Below are 21,308 nucleotides of genomic sequence, written 5' to 3' on the forward strand. Positions count from 1 at the left end.
CTCCCAGTGATTCCTTCAGTCCAGACAACCTGAGTGGGTGATTTTCCCTCATCTTGAGCATTTGAGAATATTAAATATTTAGGGGTACATATATCAACTGACTTGGCTACAATAGATAACTAATGTAGAGCCCTTAATTCAGGATATGCGCCAGAGGCTGGGAATCTACAAAGCATATCCTTTGTCCCTATTGGGGAGAATCAGTTTAACATGCTTGCCATTTGGTGGCTCTACACTTTTCAAATGCTCCCCTTGTTTTTAAAACAAGATGAAAACTTACTTCATAGATTGTTACAAAGATATCTGTGACAGGGTAGGCATGCCAGATTGCCTACTACCAGTATACGGACCCCTAAAGATCAAGAGGTTTTCAGTTTACTGAATCTCCAGTATCTTACTGTGGGCATGAGACATGTTAATGACTGGTAAGGAGTACCCATGATTTTTCAGTTACATCATTGGAGTCTAAACTGTCTTCCACAGAACATTTCAGTTGGATAATACATACAACAAAAGGGGAGACTTGGTTTTAAAAGGACCATCTAATCTTGTGTACATCGCATGCAGTTTGGAGGTAGCTCTGTAAAAGGCATCATTTTTCTGCAGTGATCAACTCATTTTCGTCTATACGTCATAACCCTTCTTTCCCTCCAAGGACTGATTACAAGATGTTTCAGTGTTGGGAAGAGAAGGCATTTGTTATTTGTACCAAGTATTGACTGATGATGGTAAGATGTGTCCATTTCAAGATATTCAGAAGGAGTTTGTGTACCTGGGACACACAAGATTGCTTATCTCCAGCTGAACCATTACATACAGAGTTTAGGTTGGGAAACTTTATGCAAGGATGTGCAGGATACCCTGGCGACAGCCTATACGTTGGGATCACAACTGAAAGTACCTCTTGCTTTCCACCATCTATATTTACAAGAGACAACTTCTGAATTGGATTTTGGCCGGCTAAGCAATGGACTGTAGAGAAGCCTATGGAGCTTACAGCTGAAGCTGAATGTAGCACAAGTTCAAAAGTTTACCAATAATGTGCTACTCTGGGAACTCGATGTAGGTTGCAAATCTGGGCCACCATGCTCCTGTCAGTTTTATCATATCCAGTGCTTTGTCTATATATCTAAATATTTGTTTAATCACGCCACCTTACTGAGACAGAAGCCAATCTCAGTGAACTTTAGGGTCCTATTGTAGTACTAAGTTTGCTGTATAGTTAAAGAAAATTTTGGTAACTATTTTCACGTTATATAGGGTTTTTGTTTGCTCACAAAAAAATACAGCCGGTACACAGAGAGTAGGACATGATGTATACAGTGATATAGTGAGTGGCAATTAAGCGGCAAGCCTCACTGAATTCTAAGCTTGGCTGTGATTCTCTCTCTCTCTCGCTTAGCTGTTTTTGACTATAGATGGACATTCCACCTATCGCTGCATATGATAACATCGCTGCTTGGTGTGTCAGGATGAAGGTGGCTGGGATTGTGTTGTGTACCTTCCAGGAATTACCCGGAAGTGTTGGTGGACTGGAACTTCAAGCTGCTTCCATTTCAGTGCATTTGTTTCCTGTCTGACATGGTGTGCTAACATTCTTAAATCATATGTGCAAGTGACATTCCAGATTTCCTATCACTAGATCTGGGGTTTTTCACTTAACAGCAGTGCTTTAGATGAGGTTTCCTCAGGTGTGTTAACAGAATTGGTTTCTGCCGATGTACTGGCTTGCAAAGAACCTGGCATATTTGTTTTCTGCAACGTTATAATGAGGAGCCAGACTTCCATTGAAGACCTATGCGTATAAGAGAGTTGCCTTTCAAATGATAGTACTGAGGTTGAAATGAGACGGAAGGAAGTTAGCAGCAAGAAGTAACGCTGCTGGTGAAATGCCTTACACCCGAGTCCCTGAGGAAACATTTTGATACCTGCGGCGTCAGGCGTCTTTTGTAGGGGGGAGGCTACTGAATAATTCTTGATTCTACAAGTTGGAACTTCCATGGACTATAAGATAAGTGCTTGAGAATTATTAATTAGAAGTAACAGCATTGGTTACTAGTTTTTAGTCACAAATAACCACATTGATTATGATTAAGCAGGTGAAAGGCAAGTTAGACATCACCTGAGGAGCACTAAAATATTCACATAAAAGATTACCCGATGAAAGATGTGCTGACCCACCAAGTAGCGATATTATCATATGCAACGATAGGTGGAATGTCTGAGGGTAGTCACAAAAAAATCTTTTGAAAAAAAGTATATATTTTTGGTAAACCATTGCTGTGAATTTGTGTTTGAACAGTTTTGGATAGGGCAACTTGTGTCCTGGTTTAGATATTTAGTGTCAATTATTGTACCACAGACTGAAGGATTTTTTGATATTATTATCTTCAGGTACAGCATTAGGCTTGTTTTTATAAATCTGCAATCATCATAGTATCATGCAAGAGGTAGACTTCAGTGTCTTGGTATTAGGAAGGCAGCTACATCCAACAGGCATTATACTGGCAGGAGAAGTCAATGAGAGAGTCCGCCTTTGAGAAAACTTGCTTTTCAGATCATGAAAAAGCACTGGTACAACAACTAAAGAGTTCTATGCCATGATTTAGTTTCAAAAGTCAATTTGTAGAGAAAAACATTTAAAGGGTTACCAAAGCAGCATTAATGTCACTACCTCTGGATGGCCACATGGCAACTAATTGACAAAACTTGAGTCCAGTGCAGCCTTTGTAGCACTGTTCGGTGTTTGGGTCATCCTGTCAAATATCGAAACACTTAAAACATCAACAACAAAATTACAAGAGAGAGAAGATGATAAAGTGAGTTTCAATTCTAGTGTTCTTACCTGTTGGATAACCTTGACTAAATCTTTAAGAACCTGTCTCCGTTTTCTAACATCCTTATTAGTGATGACAGCTGTAGTCAGATAACGAAGAATATGTGGGCACATGGTCTGAATGGCATTCAAATACCTGAAGAAAACAAAATATTTCAATTCTCACACAGTCATATATTTCCTGATAATGGTAATTAACTATGTATAAATGTAAAAGAAAAATCATTGATAAGATGTGTTTTAACATTCTAGTTATTATCAAATTTTAAAAAATTTTGTTTCCCAATCTTAGCATAAATTTGAATTTATTTTCAACATGGTTTCCATCCAATTTAACTCTGCCGTTCCTTCCCTCTTCTTTGAGCTTTCATTTCAAATCAAAGTGAGGATCTCGTGATACGAGCCTTCATTTGTAACTACGCAGGGATTTTTCCACAATTTAATTCCCTCCACCACCATCACACCTCTGCCTGCTCTCCAAGACACCTAGTAGGTCATTATAGTGATGAGGATGAGCCAGAGGCCATGAACCAGGGCTCCTGAAACCCTGCATTCATAAGCTCTGAATCCAGCCACTAGAGGTGCTATTCTTAAGCAATGATGAAGGGTCTCTCCTCCACAGGGACTGTGAATGCTCTCTCTGTAGTACTCCAAACCAGAGCTGAACTGGAGAGAGGAAGATCCAATCTGTGGATCAAACCAGGGATCAACTACATTGCAGTGCAAAGCACTTGCCATGGCACATTCCCTGTAAGATAATCACCTCAGCATCTCCTCTCTCTGCCACTATTTTCTTTTAATTTGTCCACCAGGGGTAGCATTGTATATTAACGAGAGCCTTGACTCGGATAGATTACAAATTCAGCAGGACACAAATCACACCTTTGAATCACTGTGGGTTGAAATTCCATGTATAAAAGGGAAAAAAATGGTGATAGGAGTGTACTACCGTCCGCCTCGCCAGGATGAGCAGGTAGACACAGAAATGATAAAAGAAATCAGAGACGCGAACAAAATGGGCAATGTGACAATAATGGGTGACTTCAATTATCCAAATATAGACTGGGTAAATGTAACATCGGGACACGCTACAGAGATATAATTCCTTGATGAAATCAAGGACAGCTTTATGGAGCAACTGGTGCAGGAGCCGACGAGAGAAGGAAAAATTCTAGACTTGGTCCTTAGTGGAGCGCATGATCTGGTGAGGGACGTTATGGTACTGGGGCCGCTTGATAACAGTGACCATAATATGATCAGTTTTGACATCGACCTTGAAGTAACTGTACACAGAAAGTCAAATACGTTAGCGTTTAACTTTAAAAAAGGAGACTATGATTAAAATGAGAAGAACGGTAAAAAAAAAAAAACTTAGGGGGGCAACTGAGAGAGTAAAAACTGTACAACAGGCGTGGACGCTGTTCAAAAATACCATCCTGGAGGCCCAGGCCATACATATTCCGCGAATTAGAAAAGAAAGACGGAAGTCCAAAAGACACCTGGCCTGGATGAAAAGTGAGGTGAAGGAAGCTATTAGGGCTAAAAAAACGCCTTCAGAAAATGGAAGAAGGAACCGTCTGAAAATAACAAGAAACAGCATAAGGAGTGTCAAAGCAAATGCAAGGCGCAGATTAAGAAGGCCAAGAGGGAGTATGAAAAAAAGATAGCATTAGAGGCAAAAAAATATAGTACAAATTTTTTTTGGTATATTAAAAGCAGGAAGCCGGCAAAAGAATCGGTTGGGCCGCTGGATGACCGAGGGGTAAAAGGGGCGATCAAGGAAGACAAAGACGTAGCGGAGAGACTGAATGAATTCTTTGCTTCGGTCTTCACTGAGGAAGATTTGGGTGGGATACCGGTGTCGGAAGTGGTATTTCAAGCGGATGAGTTCGGCAAACTGAAGAGTAGCAAATCTCCTGGACCGGATGGTATTCATCCTAGAGTACTGATAGAACTGAAAAACAAGCTTGCGGAGCTACTGCTAGTGATATGCAACTTATCCTTAAAATCGAGCGTGGTACCAGAAGATTGGAGGGTGGCCAATGTAACGCCCATTTTTAAAAAAGGCTCCAGGGGAGATCCGGGAAATTATAGACCGGTGAGTCTGACGTCGGTGCCGGGGAAAATGGTAGAGGCTATTATTAAAAACAAAATTACAGAGCACATCCGAGGACATGGATTACTGAGACCAAGTCAGCATGGCTTTTGTGTGGGGAAATCTTGCCTGACCAATTTACTTCAATTCTTTGAAGGAGTGAACAAACATGTGGACAAAGGGGAGTCGGTTGATATTGTGTATCTGGATTTTCAAAAGGCGTTTGACAAGGTACCTCATATGAAAGACTACAGAGGAAATTGGAGGGTCATGGGATATAAGGAAATGTCCTACTGTGGATTAAAAACTGGTTGAAGGATAGGAAACAGAGAGTGGGGTTAAATGGGCAGTATTCACAATGGAGAAGGGTAGTTAGTGGGGTTCCTCAGGGGTCTGTGCTAGGACCGCTGCTCTTTAATATATTTATAAATGATTTAACTAGCGAGGTAATTAATTTGCTGATGACACAAAGTTATTCAAAGTCGTTAAATCGCGACAGGATTGTGAAAAATTACAAGAGGACCTTACGAGACTGGGAGACTGGGCGGCTAAATGGCAGATGATGTTTAATGTGAGCAAGTGCAAGGTGATGCATGTGGGAAAAAAGAACCCGAATTATAGCTTCGTCATGCAAGGTTCCACGTTAGGAGTTACGGACCAAGAAAGGGATCTGGGTGTCGTCGTCGATAACACACTGAAACCTTCTGCTCAGTGTGCTGCTGCGGCTAAGAAAGCGAATAGAATGTTGGGTATTATTAGGAAAGGTATGGAAACAGGTGTGAGGATGTTATAATGCCGTTGTATCGCTCCATGGTGCGACCGCACCTTGAGTATTGTGTTCAATTCTGGTCGCCGCATGTCAAGAAAGATATAGTAGAATTGGAAAAGGTGCAGCGAAGGGCGACTAAAATGATAGCGGGGATGAGACGACTTCCCTATGAAGAAAGACTAAGGAGGCTAGGGCTATACAGCTTGGAGAAGAGACGGCTGAGGGGAGACATGATAGAGGTATATAAAATAATGAGTGGAGTGGAACAGGTGGATGTGAAGCGTCTGTTCACGCTTTCCAAAAATACTAGGACTAGGGGGCGTGCGATGAAACTACAGTGTAGTAAATTTAAAACAAATCGGAGAAAAATTTTCTTCACCCAACGTGTAATTAAACTCTGGAATTCATTGCCGGAGAAAGTGGTGAAGGCGGTTAGCTTAGCAGAGTTTAAAAAGGGGTTGGACGGTTTCCTAAAGGACAAGTCCATAAACCACTACTAAACGGACTTGGAAAAATCCAAAATTCCAGGAATAACATGTATAGAATGTTTGTACGTTTGGGAAGCTTGCCAGGTGCCCTTGGCCTGGATTGGCCGCTGTCGTGGACAGGATGCTGGGCTCGATGGACCCTTGGTCTTTTCCCAGTATGGCATTACTTATGTACACCCCTTCTAAAACAAGAAAAAAAGTTGCAGATAAGTAAATGTAGGCACAAGAAAATAAATTGGAACAAAACGCTCACTAATGCTAGCCACAGAAATGCAATCAGACTATACCCCCAAATTACCAGCATTAGAAAACTAAATCTTTGGGTTGTATGCACGCTTTACATCCAGGCTTAACAGCTAAAGTCTTCATTATCACTGGAATTAAATAAGCTGTGTGCTGATGTCTTTACCCACAATGTTCTTCTGCACTAATCTCCTTTCTGCATAGGTGACCATAACCATGCAAAACTCATGTAAGCTGTACGCTAAGCCTCCTGAACTTCATTACTTTGGCCCCTGAGTGGGCCAACTATATGCCAGCAAAAATGATGTATGTCAACTGTCAAGTTGGCCAACTGAAGATTCATCTTAGTTAGAGCTATACTGAATATCATATTTTACTATTCGGCCGAATACAAATAATGGGCCTTGAGCTTTAACATAACAAATAATAAAAGGTGCAACGTGAAATCATAGATCAAGTTTTTATTTTAGTAGGATTTAGCACAGTAAAGCACTGGATTATTTGTATTTGAATTTAAATCACTCTTTGGTCAAATACAAATAATGTATTTGGGGTCAAATGGAATAAAATATTCGATACAGCCCTGCTTTTAACTGCATACTCTTGGTCCTTATCTTTCAGCTTTATCCTTGTTTCACCATGTTTTCCTAAATGCCCCTAATATTTTTTCCCCCCACAGGGTGCTATATTCCATGCACTACTCTTTGAGTTAAGAAATACTTCTTTACAATGATCCTGGATCTTCCTCCTCCACAAAAGATACAGAGAAGAGCAACTAAAATGATAAAGGTGATGGAACACCTCCACTGTGAGGAATAGCTGATGGCAATTATGACAGTGGAGTAAAACAGGTAAATGTGAAGTAGTTTACTCTTTCAAAAAGTACATAAACTAGAGGACATACCATAAAGAGATTAAGGGACAGATTCAGTAAATGGGACCCAAATTTAGGTGCCAGGAAGAATCCACACTAAGCACTTTATTCTATAAAGAGCGCTTTGGGCTGAGCGCCATTTATAGAAATGCATTTAGCGCAGATTCTTGTGATGAACTTTGGAAGTGAAGACTTGTGCCTGCTGAAACCTGGTGTAAATCCTGGTGAACAAGTTGGACATGTAACAACCAATATTCTGTTAACACTGCACCTAAATTTTCAGAATGCTCCTGACCCACCTACTCCCCTTCCATGGCCATGCCTCTTGAGCTGTATGAGAGAATTTAGGCCTGCAGTGTTATAGAATAGCGTGCAGGCAGATCCATGCACAAACCTAAATAGTGCCAATTAACATAAATAACAGCTCATTAACTAATTAGTTTGCGTGTAAATATAAAATCCATGCCCAAATTTGAGTGACTTTTATAGAATCTTGGGAATAGTACAATTAAAACAAATCAGAGAAACATTTTCACTAAATGCGTAATTAAGCCCGGAATTTGTTGCAGGAAGTTGGAAAGCAGTTGGCATGGCTGGATTTAAAATGTTTTGGACAAGATCTTGGAAGAAAAGTCCATAAACCTTTATTAAGATAGACTTTGTAAAAGTCACTGCTTATCCCTGGGGGATTATTACAAAGGAACTATCTGCACAAAGTTGTGAAACGTGCATATACAAGGGCAAGATACAATACTAGAGATCTGTTGCTGCAGGAGAGACAACGACAAGAACCAGACGATCACACAATGATGTTCATGATGAAATTTACCCCCGGTGAAGCAATAGCGGGGATTATCAAACATCACTGGGATATAATAAGATCGCATCCCCTGTTTACTGATCACAATGTAAGAACTGCTTTCTCGCGCTACAGAAATTTGAAGGAAATACTTAGCGCAGCCCTATTACCTGAAATTCCAAGTGTGGCCAGAGGAAGACAAGAGGCAGCTCGATTGGGTCACTATAAATGTATGAAAACACACTGTAAGACATGCCCAGTAACAATAGAAGGAACAAGTTTTTCAAATGAAGGCAAGTTATACAAGCTGAGAGGCAACACCACTTGCCGGTCGGTGGGCGTCATCTACTACATCAGATGTCCCTGTGAAAAACTTTACATAGGGAAGTCCACGAGATCTTTACATGAGAGAATGATTGAACACCGTTCGCATATATCGGCCCACAATTTAGGAGCCTCTCTAGTCCAGCACTGTGTGGCGAAAAACCATACGGCAGATAACCTCAAATGTATGGTAATCGAGCAGGTCTTTCCTTCCACCAGAGGAGGCGAGTTCAATAGAAAGATATTACAACGTGAAACATTTTGGATTTTTCAGTTGGACACAGTAGAACCTAAGGGGCTGAATACGTATGTCCATTGGGGTTGTTTCTTCTAATGGGGTGGCCAGAGCAGAAACACTGCACAGCTGTTTCCGGTTCTGTAATGTTAAAAGAACGCCATCGCCATTTTGAAGGGTAAGAGATATGGCACACACAGACACTGCAGTCAGTAAGCTGGTAAGCCAGGAGCATTTTTTAGTAGACAAATGAGGAAGCGATTAAGCGATATAGAGGTTGACTCCATACTTTCTAACAGATTTGGTGATACTCCCCCATGACAAAGCAGAGCGAAACAGGCACCTGTCGGGGTGTAAGAGCTCACCAATTTGCACAGATAAGTGTCGTGTGCTTAATAAGTCATTATGAAAGTAACTAAGGAGCTGTAACTATATGTATGTTCACGAAGTATGTGAAAGAGATATAGGTAAGTGGGGGATGAGTCTATGATTAAAATACATACATGAGCAAAGATTCACTGTGGAGTGAAATGAAAATAGCCGTGTTGGTTATATGAGACTCCACCTCACATAGTTAATTTACAAAGCTGACTCGTTCAACATTCTCTGCTATTTTGTATCAGTTTGGACTATTTGTAAAGAGAGCAGAGTTGGGCCAAAGTGGTTTGGCAATATCCCTGGGGGTAGGCAGTATGTAATCTAGCTACTTTTTGGGACCCCTGCCATATCAGCTGTGATCTGAACTGGATCTTGTTGGAAACAAGACACTGGACTTAAATAAGTACATAAGTATGGCCATACTGGGAAAGAACAAAGGTCCATCAACCCAGCATCCTAATTCCAACAGTGGCCAATCCAGGTCACAAATACCTGGCAAGATCCCAAAAAAGTACAAAACATTCTATACTGCTTATCCCAGAAATAGTGGATTTTCCCCAAATCCATTTAATAATGGTCCATGGACTTTTTCTTTAGGAAGTCGTCCAAACCTTTTTTAAATCCGCTAACTGCCTTTACCACATTCTCTGGCAAAGAATTCCAGAGTTTAATTACATGTTGAGTGAAGAAAGATATTCTCTGATTCGTTTTAAATTTACTACATTGTAGCTTCATCGCATGCCCCCTAGTCCTAGTATTTTTGGAAAGTGTAAACAGATGCTTCACATCTACCCGTTCCACTCCACTCATTATTTTATAGACCTCTATCATATCTCCCCTCAGCCGCCTTTTCTCCAAGCTGAAGAGCCCTAGCCGCTTTAGCCTTTCCTCATAGGGAAGTCGTCCCATCCCCTTTATCATTTTCGTCGCCCTTCTCTGCACCTTTTCTAATTCCACTATATCTTTTTTGAGATACGGCGACCAGAATTGAACACAATATTCGAGGTGCGGTCGCACCATGCTGTGATACAAAGGCATTATAACATCCTCATTTTTGTTTTCCATTTCTTTCCTAATAATACCTAACATTCTATTTGCTTTCCGAGCCGCAGCAGCACACTGAGCAGAAGGTTTCAATGTATCATCATCAACGACGACACCTAGATCCCTTTCTCGGTCTGTGACTCCTAATGTGGAACCTTGCATGACGTAGCTATAATTCGGGTTCCTCTTTCCCACATACATCACTTTGCACTTGCTCACATTAAACGTCATCTGCCATTTAGACGCCCAGTCTCCCAGTCTCGTAAGGTCCTCTTGTAATTTATCACAATCCACCCACGATGTAACTACTTTGAATAACTTTGTGTCATCACCAAATTTAATTACCTCACTAGTTACGCCCATCTCTAGGTCATTTATAAATATGTTAAAAAGCAGCGGTCCCAGCACACACCCTACTACTACTACTATTTAGCATTTCTATAGCGCTACAAAGCGTACGCAACGTTGCACAAACATAGAAGAAAGACAGTCCCTGCTCAAAGAGCTTACAATCTAGTAGACAAAAAATAAAGCAAACAAATCAATTAATGTGTAGAGGAAAGAGGAGAGGAGGGTAGGTGGAGGCGAGTGGATACAAGTGGTTACAAGTCAAAAGCAATGTTAAAGAGGTGGGCTTTCAATCTAGACCCCTGGGGAACCCCACTAACTACCCTTCTCCATTGAGAATACTGACCATTTAACCCTACTCTCTGTTTTCTATCTTTTAACCAGTTTTTAATCCACAATAGAACACTACCCTCCTATGGACCTTCAGTCTAAACTGGTATGACATTTCTTTTCTCATAACTTATACCTATGGAGCACAGTTTCACAAGCACCAATGAAAATCTTCACTGGATCAGTTCCAACATTACATTAGCCTCAAGCCACTAGCCTTCAGAAAGCTATTAAACATGACTCTGTGAAGCAACATTAGGATTAGAATTTAAAATAAGCCCATTTCTCAAGCTACGCTCCCTAGTCTTTAAAAAAAATTATATAACGCAGCAAAACTGTTCTCTGTCATTTAAATTACTGTAGTACTCTTTATGCTTTTAACCTATATGTGCTTTATTTAGCAAATGAATTATTATATTCCTGGACTTATTAGGCTTTCATCTTAAAATGTGTCTTTTACAGATGTTAACTCTATTGTACTATCAACTAGTCTAGCAGTTGTAGAATTTAAGGTCTTGATCTCATTTTGAATTCTTAAGTTAGAAGATGCTTTAGAAATAAAATATAATGACAAGAAGAACAGCCAGGCAGAAAAAGTTACTGCATCTATTTAACTGTCTAATGAGCTGTCAGAGTACTGCATACTAGAAACTGGGGGAATGCCAACAGTCGTTCAAAAGCACATGGTTCAGAACAAGGTATCTTTCAAAGATATCACCAAAACAGGGAAGATAGGTATAATGGAATATTTAAAAGATTTTAAAGATTGTTTTTCAATTCTGCTCTAAACCGACAGTCTACTTTGAAGTTCCTGTTTTCTGACCAAAGCCAATTTTTCCTTGCAAAACAAGATGAAGTCAAATCTCTGATTTATTTGGTGCAAAAGGGAAGTGGAGCATTTTTAAGGGTCAAGAGGTAAGCCATCTGTGCAGTGGCATGTTTACTTGAAACCAAGAGCATGTGACTACATTCTCTTGCACATCTTTGTAATTTTCCATGGCTCTGAAAAGCCTAATAAAAAGGGGAGCTTTGAACAGTGAAGTCAGAAGCTCATCTGTGGGTGGACGCACTGCACAGAAGGACCTTTTCCTGGTCACAAGACTCCAGCTTCGCAGAAAAAGGGGCTTCTCTCAGCTGATGTAAAAAGCCTGGATGATGTAATGAGCAGTGATGTATGTATCTTTCTTTAGTCTCCTGGTCAAGGAACTCCTAGCTTCGCTGATAAGGAAACCTGGATGTAGTAATTAATGACCAGTGATATAATGATTATTGCTTTTCCTGGTCAGGAGACTCCTTGTTTTGTTTGGATGTAGTAATTAATGACCAGTGATGTAATGACTGTTTCTTTTTAACTACAGATAGGTATTTCTTTATTAGGTATATATCTTAATCATTGTGTATATATCTTTATCATTGTGTATTTCAGACAATAATGACTTATACATGCTCCACTTTGAGGTGAATCCACCTCTAATAAAAAGTCTCATTTATCCAATATGAATCCAAAAGAATCTGCAGTAAGTTATTCTCTGAGCAGTCTGTAGTGATAAAGTAAGCAGGCTGTACTTTTAGAGCAATACAATAGGGTATCCTGAAAGCAAGGGAAAGGGAAGGGAAATGGGACTTGATATACCGCCTTTCTGTGGTATTTTGCAACTACATTAAAAGTGGTTTACATATATACAGGTACTTATTTTTTACCTGGGGCAATGGAGGGTTAAGTGACTTGCCCAGAGTCACAAGCAGCTGCAGTGGGAATCAAACTCAGTTCCCCAGGATCAAAATCTGCTGCACTAACCACTAGGCTACTCTGCAATAGAGACCATAGTAGACCAGTAGGCATATTTCAAAGCACTTAGCCTTCCAAAGTTCCATAGGTTTCTATGGAACTTTGGAAGGCTAAGTGCTTTGAAAATATGCCTCCAGGTGTCTTTAAATAAAAAGCAGACAAAAGATTGCAAATTATCACGGTCAACTGCTAAGCAAGATGTAAATATGAACAACGAACAGTTTGAAATGTCCATATTCGATGGTAAGAAGCATAAGAAATAAGATGAAAGAGTTAGAAAATATTACACTGCTACAAGGGGGCTTGTTTTCAAAGCATTTAGACTTACAAAGTTCCATAGGTTACTATGGAACTTTGTAAGTCTAAGCGCCTTGAAAATACACCTCCTGGTGGAAACAGGATAACCAGTGGGACACTGTCATACCAGGGTACATATTATATCGTAGTGATAAGAGTGGATCGAATTGGTGGAGGGGTAGAATTGTATGTTAAGGAGGGCTGTGAATCAAACAGATTAAAAATTCTGCAGAAAACAAAACATCTTGGAATCCCTATGGATTAAAATTCCATATCGAAAGGGGAAAAGTATATTGATAGTAGTATACTACCATCCACCTGGCCTGGAAGAACAGACAGATGTAGAAATGCTATCAGAAATTAGGGAGGCTAAAACTGGGGAACACAATAATAATGGATAATTTAAATTACCCCAATACTGACTGGGTAAATGTAACATCAGGGCATGCTAGGGAGGTAAAATTCCTTGACAAAATCAAGGACTGCTTTATGAAGCAGCTGGTAAAGGAGCCAACAAGAGGAGGAAAAATTCTAGACCTAGTCTTTAGTGGATGATCTGGTGCAGGAGGTAATGGTGCTGGGGCCACTTAACTTTCAAAAGGGAGACTATGATGAAATGAGAGGAACAGTGAAAAAGAAACTTAGAGGAGCAGCTGTGAAGGTCAAAAATTTACTTCAGGCATGGATGCTGTTCAAAAATACCATCTTGGAAGCCCAAGCTAGTTATATTCCATGTATTTAAAAAGGAGGAAGGAAGGTCAAGCGACAGCTGGCATGGTTAAAAAGTGAGGTGAAGGAAGGTATTAGAGCTAAAAGAAAATCCTTCAGAAAATGGAAGAAGGATCCAACTGAAAATAATAAACAGCATAAGGCAAGTCAAATGCAAAGCGCTGATAAGGAAGGCAAAAAGGAACTTAGAGAAAAAGATTGCGTTGGAGGGAAACACACAGAGTAAAAACTTTTTTTTTTAGGTATATTAAAAGCAAGAAGCCATAAAAAAAAGCAGTTGGACCGCTAGATACCGAGGGGTAAAAGGGACACTCAGGAAGACAAAGCCATAGCAGACAGATTAAATGAATCCTTTCCTTCAGTCTTCACCATGGAAGATTTGGGAGAGACACCGGTGCCAGAAATGGTATTCAAACCTGACGAGTCAGAGAAACTGAATGAAATCTTTATAAACCTGAAAGCTGTAATAACACAATTTGACAAAATGAAGAGTAGAAGACTGCCTGGACTGGATGGTATTCATCTCAGAGTACTGATGGAAATGAAAAATGAACTTGCAGAACTATTGTTAGTAATATGTAATTTATCTTTAAAAACAAGCAAGGTACAGGAAGACTGGAGGGTGGCCAATGTAACGCCAATATTTAAAAAAGGTTTCAGAGGTGATCCGGGAAATTATAGATCAGTGAGCTTAAAGTCTGTTGGGCAAAATGGTAGAGACTATTATAAAGAGCAAAATTACAGAGCATATTCAAAAGCATGGCTTAATGAGACAAAGCCAACATGGATATAGTGAAGGGAAATCTTGCCTCACCAATCTACATTTCTTTGAAGGGGTAAACAAAAATGTGGATAACGGTGAGCCAGTTGATATTGTGTTTTTGGATTTTCAAAAGTCATTTGACAAGCTACCTTATGAAAGGCTCCACAGGAATTTGTAGATTCATGGGAATGGGAAAATTAGGTTCTTACCTTGGTAATTATCTTTCCTTTAGTCATAGCAGATGAAGCCATTACGTATGGGTTATGTCCATCAACCAGCAGGGGAGATAGAGAGCACTCAAACTTTCACAGTGCCCTCTTGGCCAGCTAGCTCCACTGCCTCTTCAGTATTTGAAGCTTCCAAAGCAGTATGGCAAACCGCAATGGGAATCACAAGAGCTTTCCTCACAGCGAACGATGGCCCATCACAAGGGCATGAACTCATAAAGGAGGGAATGCACATCCTCCTGGAGGGAATAAACTCATCCTCCATATTGTATAAGTGGAGGGGAACACACGCGCCTCCTGGAGGGAATCACACATCCTCCCAACACACTGGAGGGAATGAACTCATCCTCCTATTTATAGAACTGGAGGGGAACACACGCGCCTCCTGGAGAGAATCAACACATCCCCCCCAAAAAAAAACATGCTGGAGGGAATGAACACATCCTCCTAAATTTAAACTGAACATGAATCCTGAAGATTGTTTTCCAACTTTCTCCCAAGGAAGGAACTTCAGGAAATTAGAACAGAACCTGAAAAAAAGATTCACAGCATACAGACAATCATACAGGGAGGGCTCATGGCTTCATCTGCTATGACTAAAGGAAAGAAAATTATCAAGGTAAGAACCTAATTTTCCCTTCCTTGTCATCAAGCAGATGAAGCCATTACGTATGGGATGTAACAAAGCAATCCCTAGATAGGGTGGGAACAAGCCACACCACGCGCTAGCACTTGTGCACCAAAACGCGCATCCCTCCTGGCAGCCACATCCAGCCTGTAATGTCGGGCAAAGGAGAGCTTAGAAGCCCATGTTGCTGCACTGCATATCTCTTGAAGAGAGAGTGCTCCAGTTTCAGACCAAGAGGAAGAAATCGCTCTAGTAGAATGTGCCTTAAAGGCTACAGGCGGAACCCTGCCGGCCAGCAGATAAGCTGAAAAGATAGTTTCTTTGAGCCAGCGGGCAATAGTGGCTTTAGACGCTGGAGACCCTCTGCGAGAACCGGATAGCAAAACAAACAGATGATCAGACGTCCTGAAAGAGTTAGTAACTCGCAGATACTGCAGCAGAGTCCTGCGCACATCCAAAAGGTGCAGCTGCCCAAAAGATTCTGGAAACTCTTCCTCTGAAAGGAGGGCAAGAAAATAGGCTGGTTCAAGTGAAAGGCTGAAACCACCTTAGGCATAAAGGAAGGCACGGTCCAAACCGTGACTCCGGACTCTAAAAATTGCAGAAATGGGTCTCTACAGGACAGCGCCTGGAGCTCTGACACCCGTCTCGCCGAGGTAATGGCCACCAGAAAAACAGCCTTCAGTGTCAAGTCTTTCTCCGATGCTCGCCGAAGCGGCTCAAAAGGAGATGCCTGCAGGGTTTTCAAAACTAGCCCCAGGTTCCAAGCTGGACAGGGTGCTCGCACTGGAGGTCGGAGCCGAAGCACCCCTCTAAGAAACCGTGCCACATCTGGGTGAGCAGCCAAAGACACGCCTTCCACTTTACCACGAAGGGAGGCCAACGCTGCCACCTGCACCCGCAGGGAATTATAGGCCAAGCCTTTTTGGACACCTTCCTGCAAAAAGTCCAGAATCGGCGAGACAGGAGCCCGCACTGGAACAATGGCTCTGGAAGCACACCAAGACTCAAACAGGCACCAAATCCTGGCATAAGCCACAGAAGTGGACCGCTTGCGGGCTTGCAGGAGAGTGGAAATAACTTTATTGGAATAACCTTTATCCCTCAATTGAGCCCTCTCAATAGCCATGCTGTAAGACCAAAGCGGCCGGCGTCCTCCATGGCTACCGGTCCCTGAGTCAACAGGTTCGGTACCAGAGGTAACGGCAGAGGAGCCTCCAGGAGCATCTGTCGGAGGTCTGCATACCAAGGTCTCCTTGGCCAATCCGGGGCGATGAGGACCACTTCTCCTGGGTGCAGCCGAATCCGCAAGAGCAGGCGCCCTATCAAGGGCCATGGGGGAAACACATAAAGTAGACCCGGAGGCCAGGGTTGAGCCAAGGCATCCAACCCCGCCGAGCGAGGATCTCTCCGTCTGCTGAAGAAGCACGGGACTTTGGTATTGGCACTTGTCGCCATTAGATCCATCACGGGCTTGCCCCATTTGGCACAGATCTGCAGGAATACTTCGTCTGCCAGATTCCATTCTGCTGGATCGATCTGTTGCCTGCTCAGATAATCGGCCTGCACATTGCTCTGACCTGCAATATGAGCTGCCGACAGACACTGAAGATGCAGCTCGGCCCAGTGGCAAATCAGTTCGGCCTGCGCAGCTAGTGCTCTGCACCTTGTTCCGCCTTGTCGATTTATATAGGCCACCGTTGTCGTGTTGTCCGACATCACTCTGACAGCCAATCCTTCCAGGGTCACTTGAAAGGCCAGAAGCACCTGAAACACCGCTTTCAACTCTAGGCGGTTGATGGACCACTCCGACTCCTCGGGTGTCCATAGACCCTGGGCATGCTTCCCCTTGCAGTGTGCGCCCCAGCCCTTCAGGCTGGCATCTGTTACCACTAGGCACCAAATGGGGAGCGTCAGCGGCATTCCTCGCCGCAGCATGCTGTCCGAGAGCCACCACTCCATGCTGAGACGGGCCGCAGGGAGCCAAGTAAGTCTGTATTGGTAATCCTGAGAAATAGGAGACCATCTCCGGAGTAGGGAATACTGTAGAGGTCTCAGGTGCGCTCTCGCCCAGGGTACCACTTCCATCGTGGCTGTCATCGATCCCAGCAGCTGGACAATGTCCCAAGCTCGCGGGCAGGGCATCCTCAGGAGCAGACGGACCTGATTCTGAAGCTTGCACCGCCTTAGCTCAGGTAGAAACACATAGCCTGAGACTGTGTTGAACCTGGCCCCCAAAAACTCTAGAGATTGTGAAGGGGACAGGTGACTTTTGGCCATATTGACGACCCAGCCTAGAGATTGCAGTACTGAGACCACTCTGGCTGTAGCTTGTAAGCTCTCTGTTGCAGAGTCTGCTCTGATGAGCCAGTCGTCTAGGTACGGGTGAACCCTGATACCTTCTCGCCTGAGAAAAGCAGCTACTACCACCATTACCTTCGAAAAGGTTCGGGGAGCTGTGGCGAGGCCAAAAGGCAAGGCCCTGAACTGGAAATGTTTTCCCAACACCGCAAACATCAGAAACTTCTGGTGCGGGGGCCAAATCAGTATGTGCAAGTAAGCTTCTTTCAGGTCTAGAGACGTGAGAAACTCTCCTGGCTGAACCGCCGCAATGACGGAGCGCAGGGATTCCATGTGGAAATGCCGCACTCTCAGGGACTTGTTCACTTCTTTTAAGTCCAGAATAGGGCGAAAGGACCCACCTTTTCGCGGCACCACAATGTAGATGGAGTATCGGCCGCAGCCTTGCTCGGCGGGAGGCACCGGGGTCACTTCCCCTAACTGAATCAGACCTTGTAAAGTCTCCTCCACCGCCGCCCGTTTGACGGCAGAACCGCATCGGGACTCCACAAACACGTCTCTTACTGGGGCGTTGAATTCTATTCTGTATCCATCTCTGATCAGGTCCAGAACCCACTGATCTGAGGAAATCTTGGCCCACTCCTCGACAAAGAGGGAAAGTCGTCCTCCGATGACAGGCATCGAGGAGAGGGCCGGCGCACCATCATTGAGAGGGTCGCCCCTGAACTCCTGGTCTTGAGCCACCGGCTGCGGAACGCTTGTCCGAGCGAAAGGAGTTCCTCTGCTGACCACGGGCACGTGAAGTGAACTCAGCAGAACGCCCCGGGCGGTACCTTCTAGCTTCACGGAAGCGAGGTCTGTACGAGGAGTGGACCGCCTGGCCCTTAGAGGAAGGCCTCTGCCTATCTTCGGGCAAGCGCTGGGGTTTTGGATCACCCAGGCCTTTCACAATTTTCTCTAACTCCTCACCAAATAGGAGAAGTCCTTGAAAAGGCAACTTCACCAACCTTTGCTTAGAGGCCATGTCCGCTGCCCAGTGTCGTAGCCACAGACGACGGCGAGCCGCCTTTTTACTGCTACTGCCATTTGTTTAGCCGAAGCTCTGACAAGGTCATAAAGGGCATCAGCCAGAAAGGAGAAGGCCACCTCCATCCGCGGAGCCACATCCAAGAAGGGCTCCGCTCCATCTCCGGGCTGAGCCACTGCCTGTTGCAGCCAAGCTAGGCAGGCTCTCACAGCATAACAGCTGCATGCAGACGCCCGAACAGTGAGACCTGCAATTTCAAAGGACCGTTTCAACGCTGTTTCCAGCCTACGGTCTTGAACATCCTTCAGGGCAACACCTCCTTCAACAGGGAGGGTAGTTCTCTTTGTCACCGCAGTGACTAGGGCATCCACTGTAGGCATTTGAAAACGAGCCATATGTCCCTCACGCAGAGGGTATAACTGCCCCATAGCCCTGGAAACTCTCAAAGGTCCCTCGGGGTCAGCCCACTGAGCCGAAACAAGCTCTAGGATGGAGTCATGCAAAGGGAAGGCCCGAGCAGCTTTCTTGGTACTAGCCATCCTGGGATTACCCGAGGAGGCCATGCCACTGTCAGGATCTTCAATCGAGAGGGCCTGCAGGGTATCTGAAATAAGCGCTGGCAGCTCATCACGGTGGAAAATCCTCACCGCGGAGGGATCATCCAGATCCTGTGGTAAATCCGCACCTGACTCTGGTTCCTCAGACCAAGAACATCTGTCAGAGTTCTCCGAATCCTCACACCCCGACCACGGGGGGGAAAAAGGTGCACCACAATCTGAAGGGGAATTAACCCTTCTGCGCTTATCTTTAGGCCAAGCATACAGGAAAAAAGCCTCACTGGGCAGTCCCAGGCCAGAATCCATCGGGGGGGCAATCAGAGGAGCCTCAGGCGACCTTTGAGGAAGGGCTCTTTTCATCATGTATGCTTTATGCAGCAAAAGCACAAAATCCGGGGAGAAAATCTCACCCTGGGCACCCAAATCCTGTCCGGTGCTAGCCACTCCTGAAATAACCTCATCTCGAGGTGCCCCACCCGGCTCAGGTCTCTCCGTGTCCACGGAGGCCGCGCCATGCGGTGTAAGCAAAATGGCGCCCGCTGCCAGCTCAGAGCGGGAAGAAACATCGCTCGCCATGCTCGGGCCGGCTCCTACGCCAATACAGCACGATTTACAGAGCCCTGCTGCTGATTTGCGCTTGCCACAAGTGGAACAGCGCTTTACATTGTCCGCAGCCATCGCCGAAAAACGGCGGTAAAATCCAAAATGGTGGTTTCGCGCCAAAATCGCCCCGATCGCGGGCCCACCCCGGAGGAGTTGGAAAACACTCTTACCTCAAAGGATCTAGTGTACAACTACGATCCTGCTGAAAATCAGGTCAAAAACTTCTGTTCCAGCGTCTCTGCGTTTAAAAACGCGACGCAACTTTTTTTTTTTTTTTTAAGCTGTGAGGAAAGCAGAGGTATTGAAGACCCCGGAGGCTCAGATGAGTGGGAAAGGCAGGGAAATGGCTAACCTATATGCCTGCATCCACTGTTGGTGGGTAAGGACAGGGAAAACAAGGCAATATGCCCACATCCACAGAGGTATGGGTAAGGCAGGGAAAGGGCTAACCTATGTGCCTTTAAAGTGAAGCTGCTATAGCCTCCAACACCCCGGTTAACAACTGGCATGCCAGGAACCACCTCCCGGCAGATTTTTCTGGAGCTCGAAAAAGCTGCAGCCACCCTGCTAAGGGAGATAGAGAATACTGAAGAGGCAGTGGAGCTAGCTGGCCAAGAGGGCACTGTGAAAGTTTGAGTGCTCTCTATCTCCCCTGCTGGTTGATGGACATAACCCATACGTAATGGCTTCATCTGCTTGATGACAAGGAAAGTGTATATTACAGAGGCCACAGCAAGATGCAAACCCTGTATATTTCTAGTTCATTATTTTAATAAAAGCTATTGTTGTTTTTCTTAAGCCAGAAGCAGACTTAAGAGTTGCAAATGTGCTTTCTTCTGGTAAATACCTTTCTAAGGCTGTAGAAATTTGTGGTTTGACATTTTGGCCTGTGCTAACTTGTGATAAGTTGCTGGTCAGCAAACTAAGAGCCAGAGACTCCTATGACTAAGGATGCCTGCTGTATCCAGATAAACAATCAAAGGGAGAAGTAAGGGTTGTGGGTAATACTGTAGGTTAAACCAAAGGGTGGAGGGGGCTAGTATGATGACTGGGCATATCAAGGGCATTAGGTCAACTCATATCAAATAAAAACTTATGTTTATATGACAGATTCTAAGCTGTATTGGGAGTTTATTTGTTACTATTTCAATAATTACTGATTGGCTTCTTTGACAATTTAAATAAACATTTATTATGTCTAATAGTTATTTAGTAGCCAGAGTTTTTCTTGCATGTAGAGTAAAAGATTTACTCTTTCAGAAGGTTACTTCTGTTGCAGAGGCAAGACAGAAGTGAACAATAGGAGGTAGGGTATCCTATTGTGGATTAAAAACTGGTTAAAAGATAGAAAACAGAGTAGGTTTAAATGGTCAATATTCTCAATGGAGATGGGTTGATAGTGGGCAAGGATCTGTGCTGGGACTGCTGCTTTTTAGCATATTTATACATGATCTAGAGATGGGATTAACTAATGAGGTAATTAAATTTGCTGATGACACAAAGTTATTCAAAGTTGTTAAATTGCAAGAGGATTGTGAAAATTTACAAGAGGACTTTACAAGACTGGGAGACTGGACATCCAAATGGTAGATGATGTTTAATGTGAGCAAGTGCAAAGTGAGGC

At 43.5% G+C, this 21,308-nt stretch overlaps 1 protein-coding gene across 1 annotated transcript in view; it reads right to left on the reverse strand.

Moving 5' to 3' along the window:
* EIF3E (eukaryotic translation initiation factor 3 subunit E) overlaps positions 1–21,308 on the reverse strand; it is a 182,601-nt gene that overhangs the window by 52,106 nt on the left and 109,187 nt on the right. Inside the window, exon 8 of the mRNA XM_030218047.1 lies at positions 2,846–2,972. Within this exon, the coding sequence (XP_030073907.1) occupies positions 2,846–2,972 (127 nt within the window). The remainder of the gene's footprint in view (positions 1–2,845; positions 2,973–21,308) is intronic.

The sequence above is a fragment of the Microcaecilia unicolor genome, chromosome 1 (assembly GCF_901765095.1).
Source record: "Microcaecilia unicolor chromosome 1, aMicUni1.1, whole genome shotgun sequence".
NCBI lineage: Eukaryota > Metazoa > Chordata > Amphibia > Gymnophiona > Siphonopidae > Microcaecilia > Microcaecilia unicolor.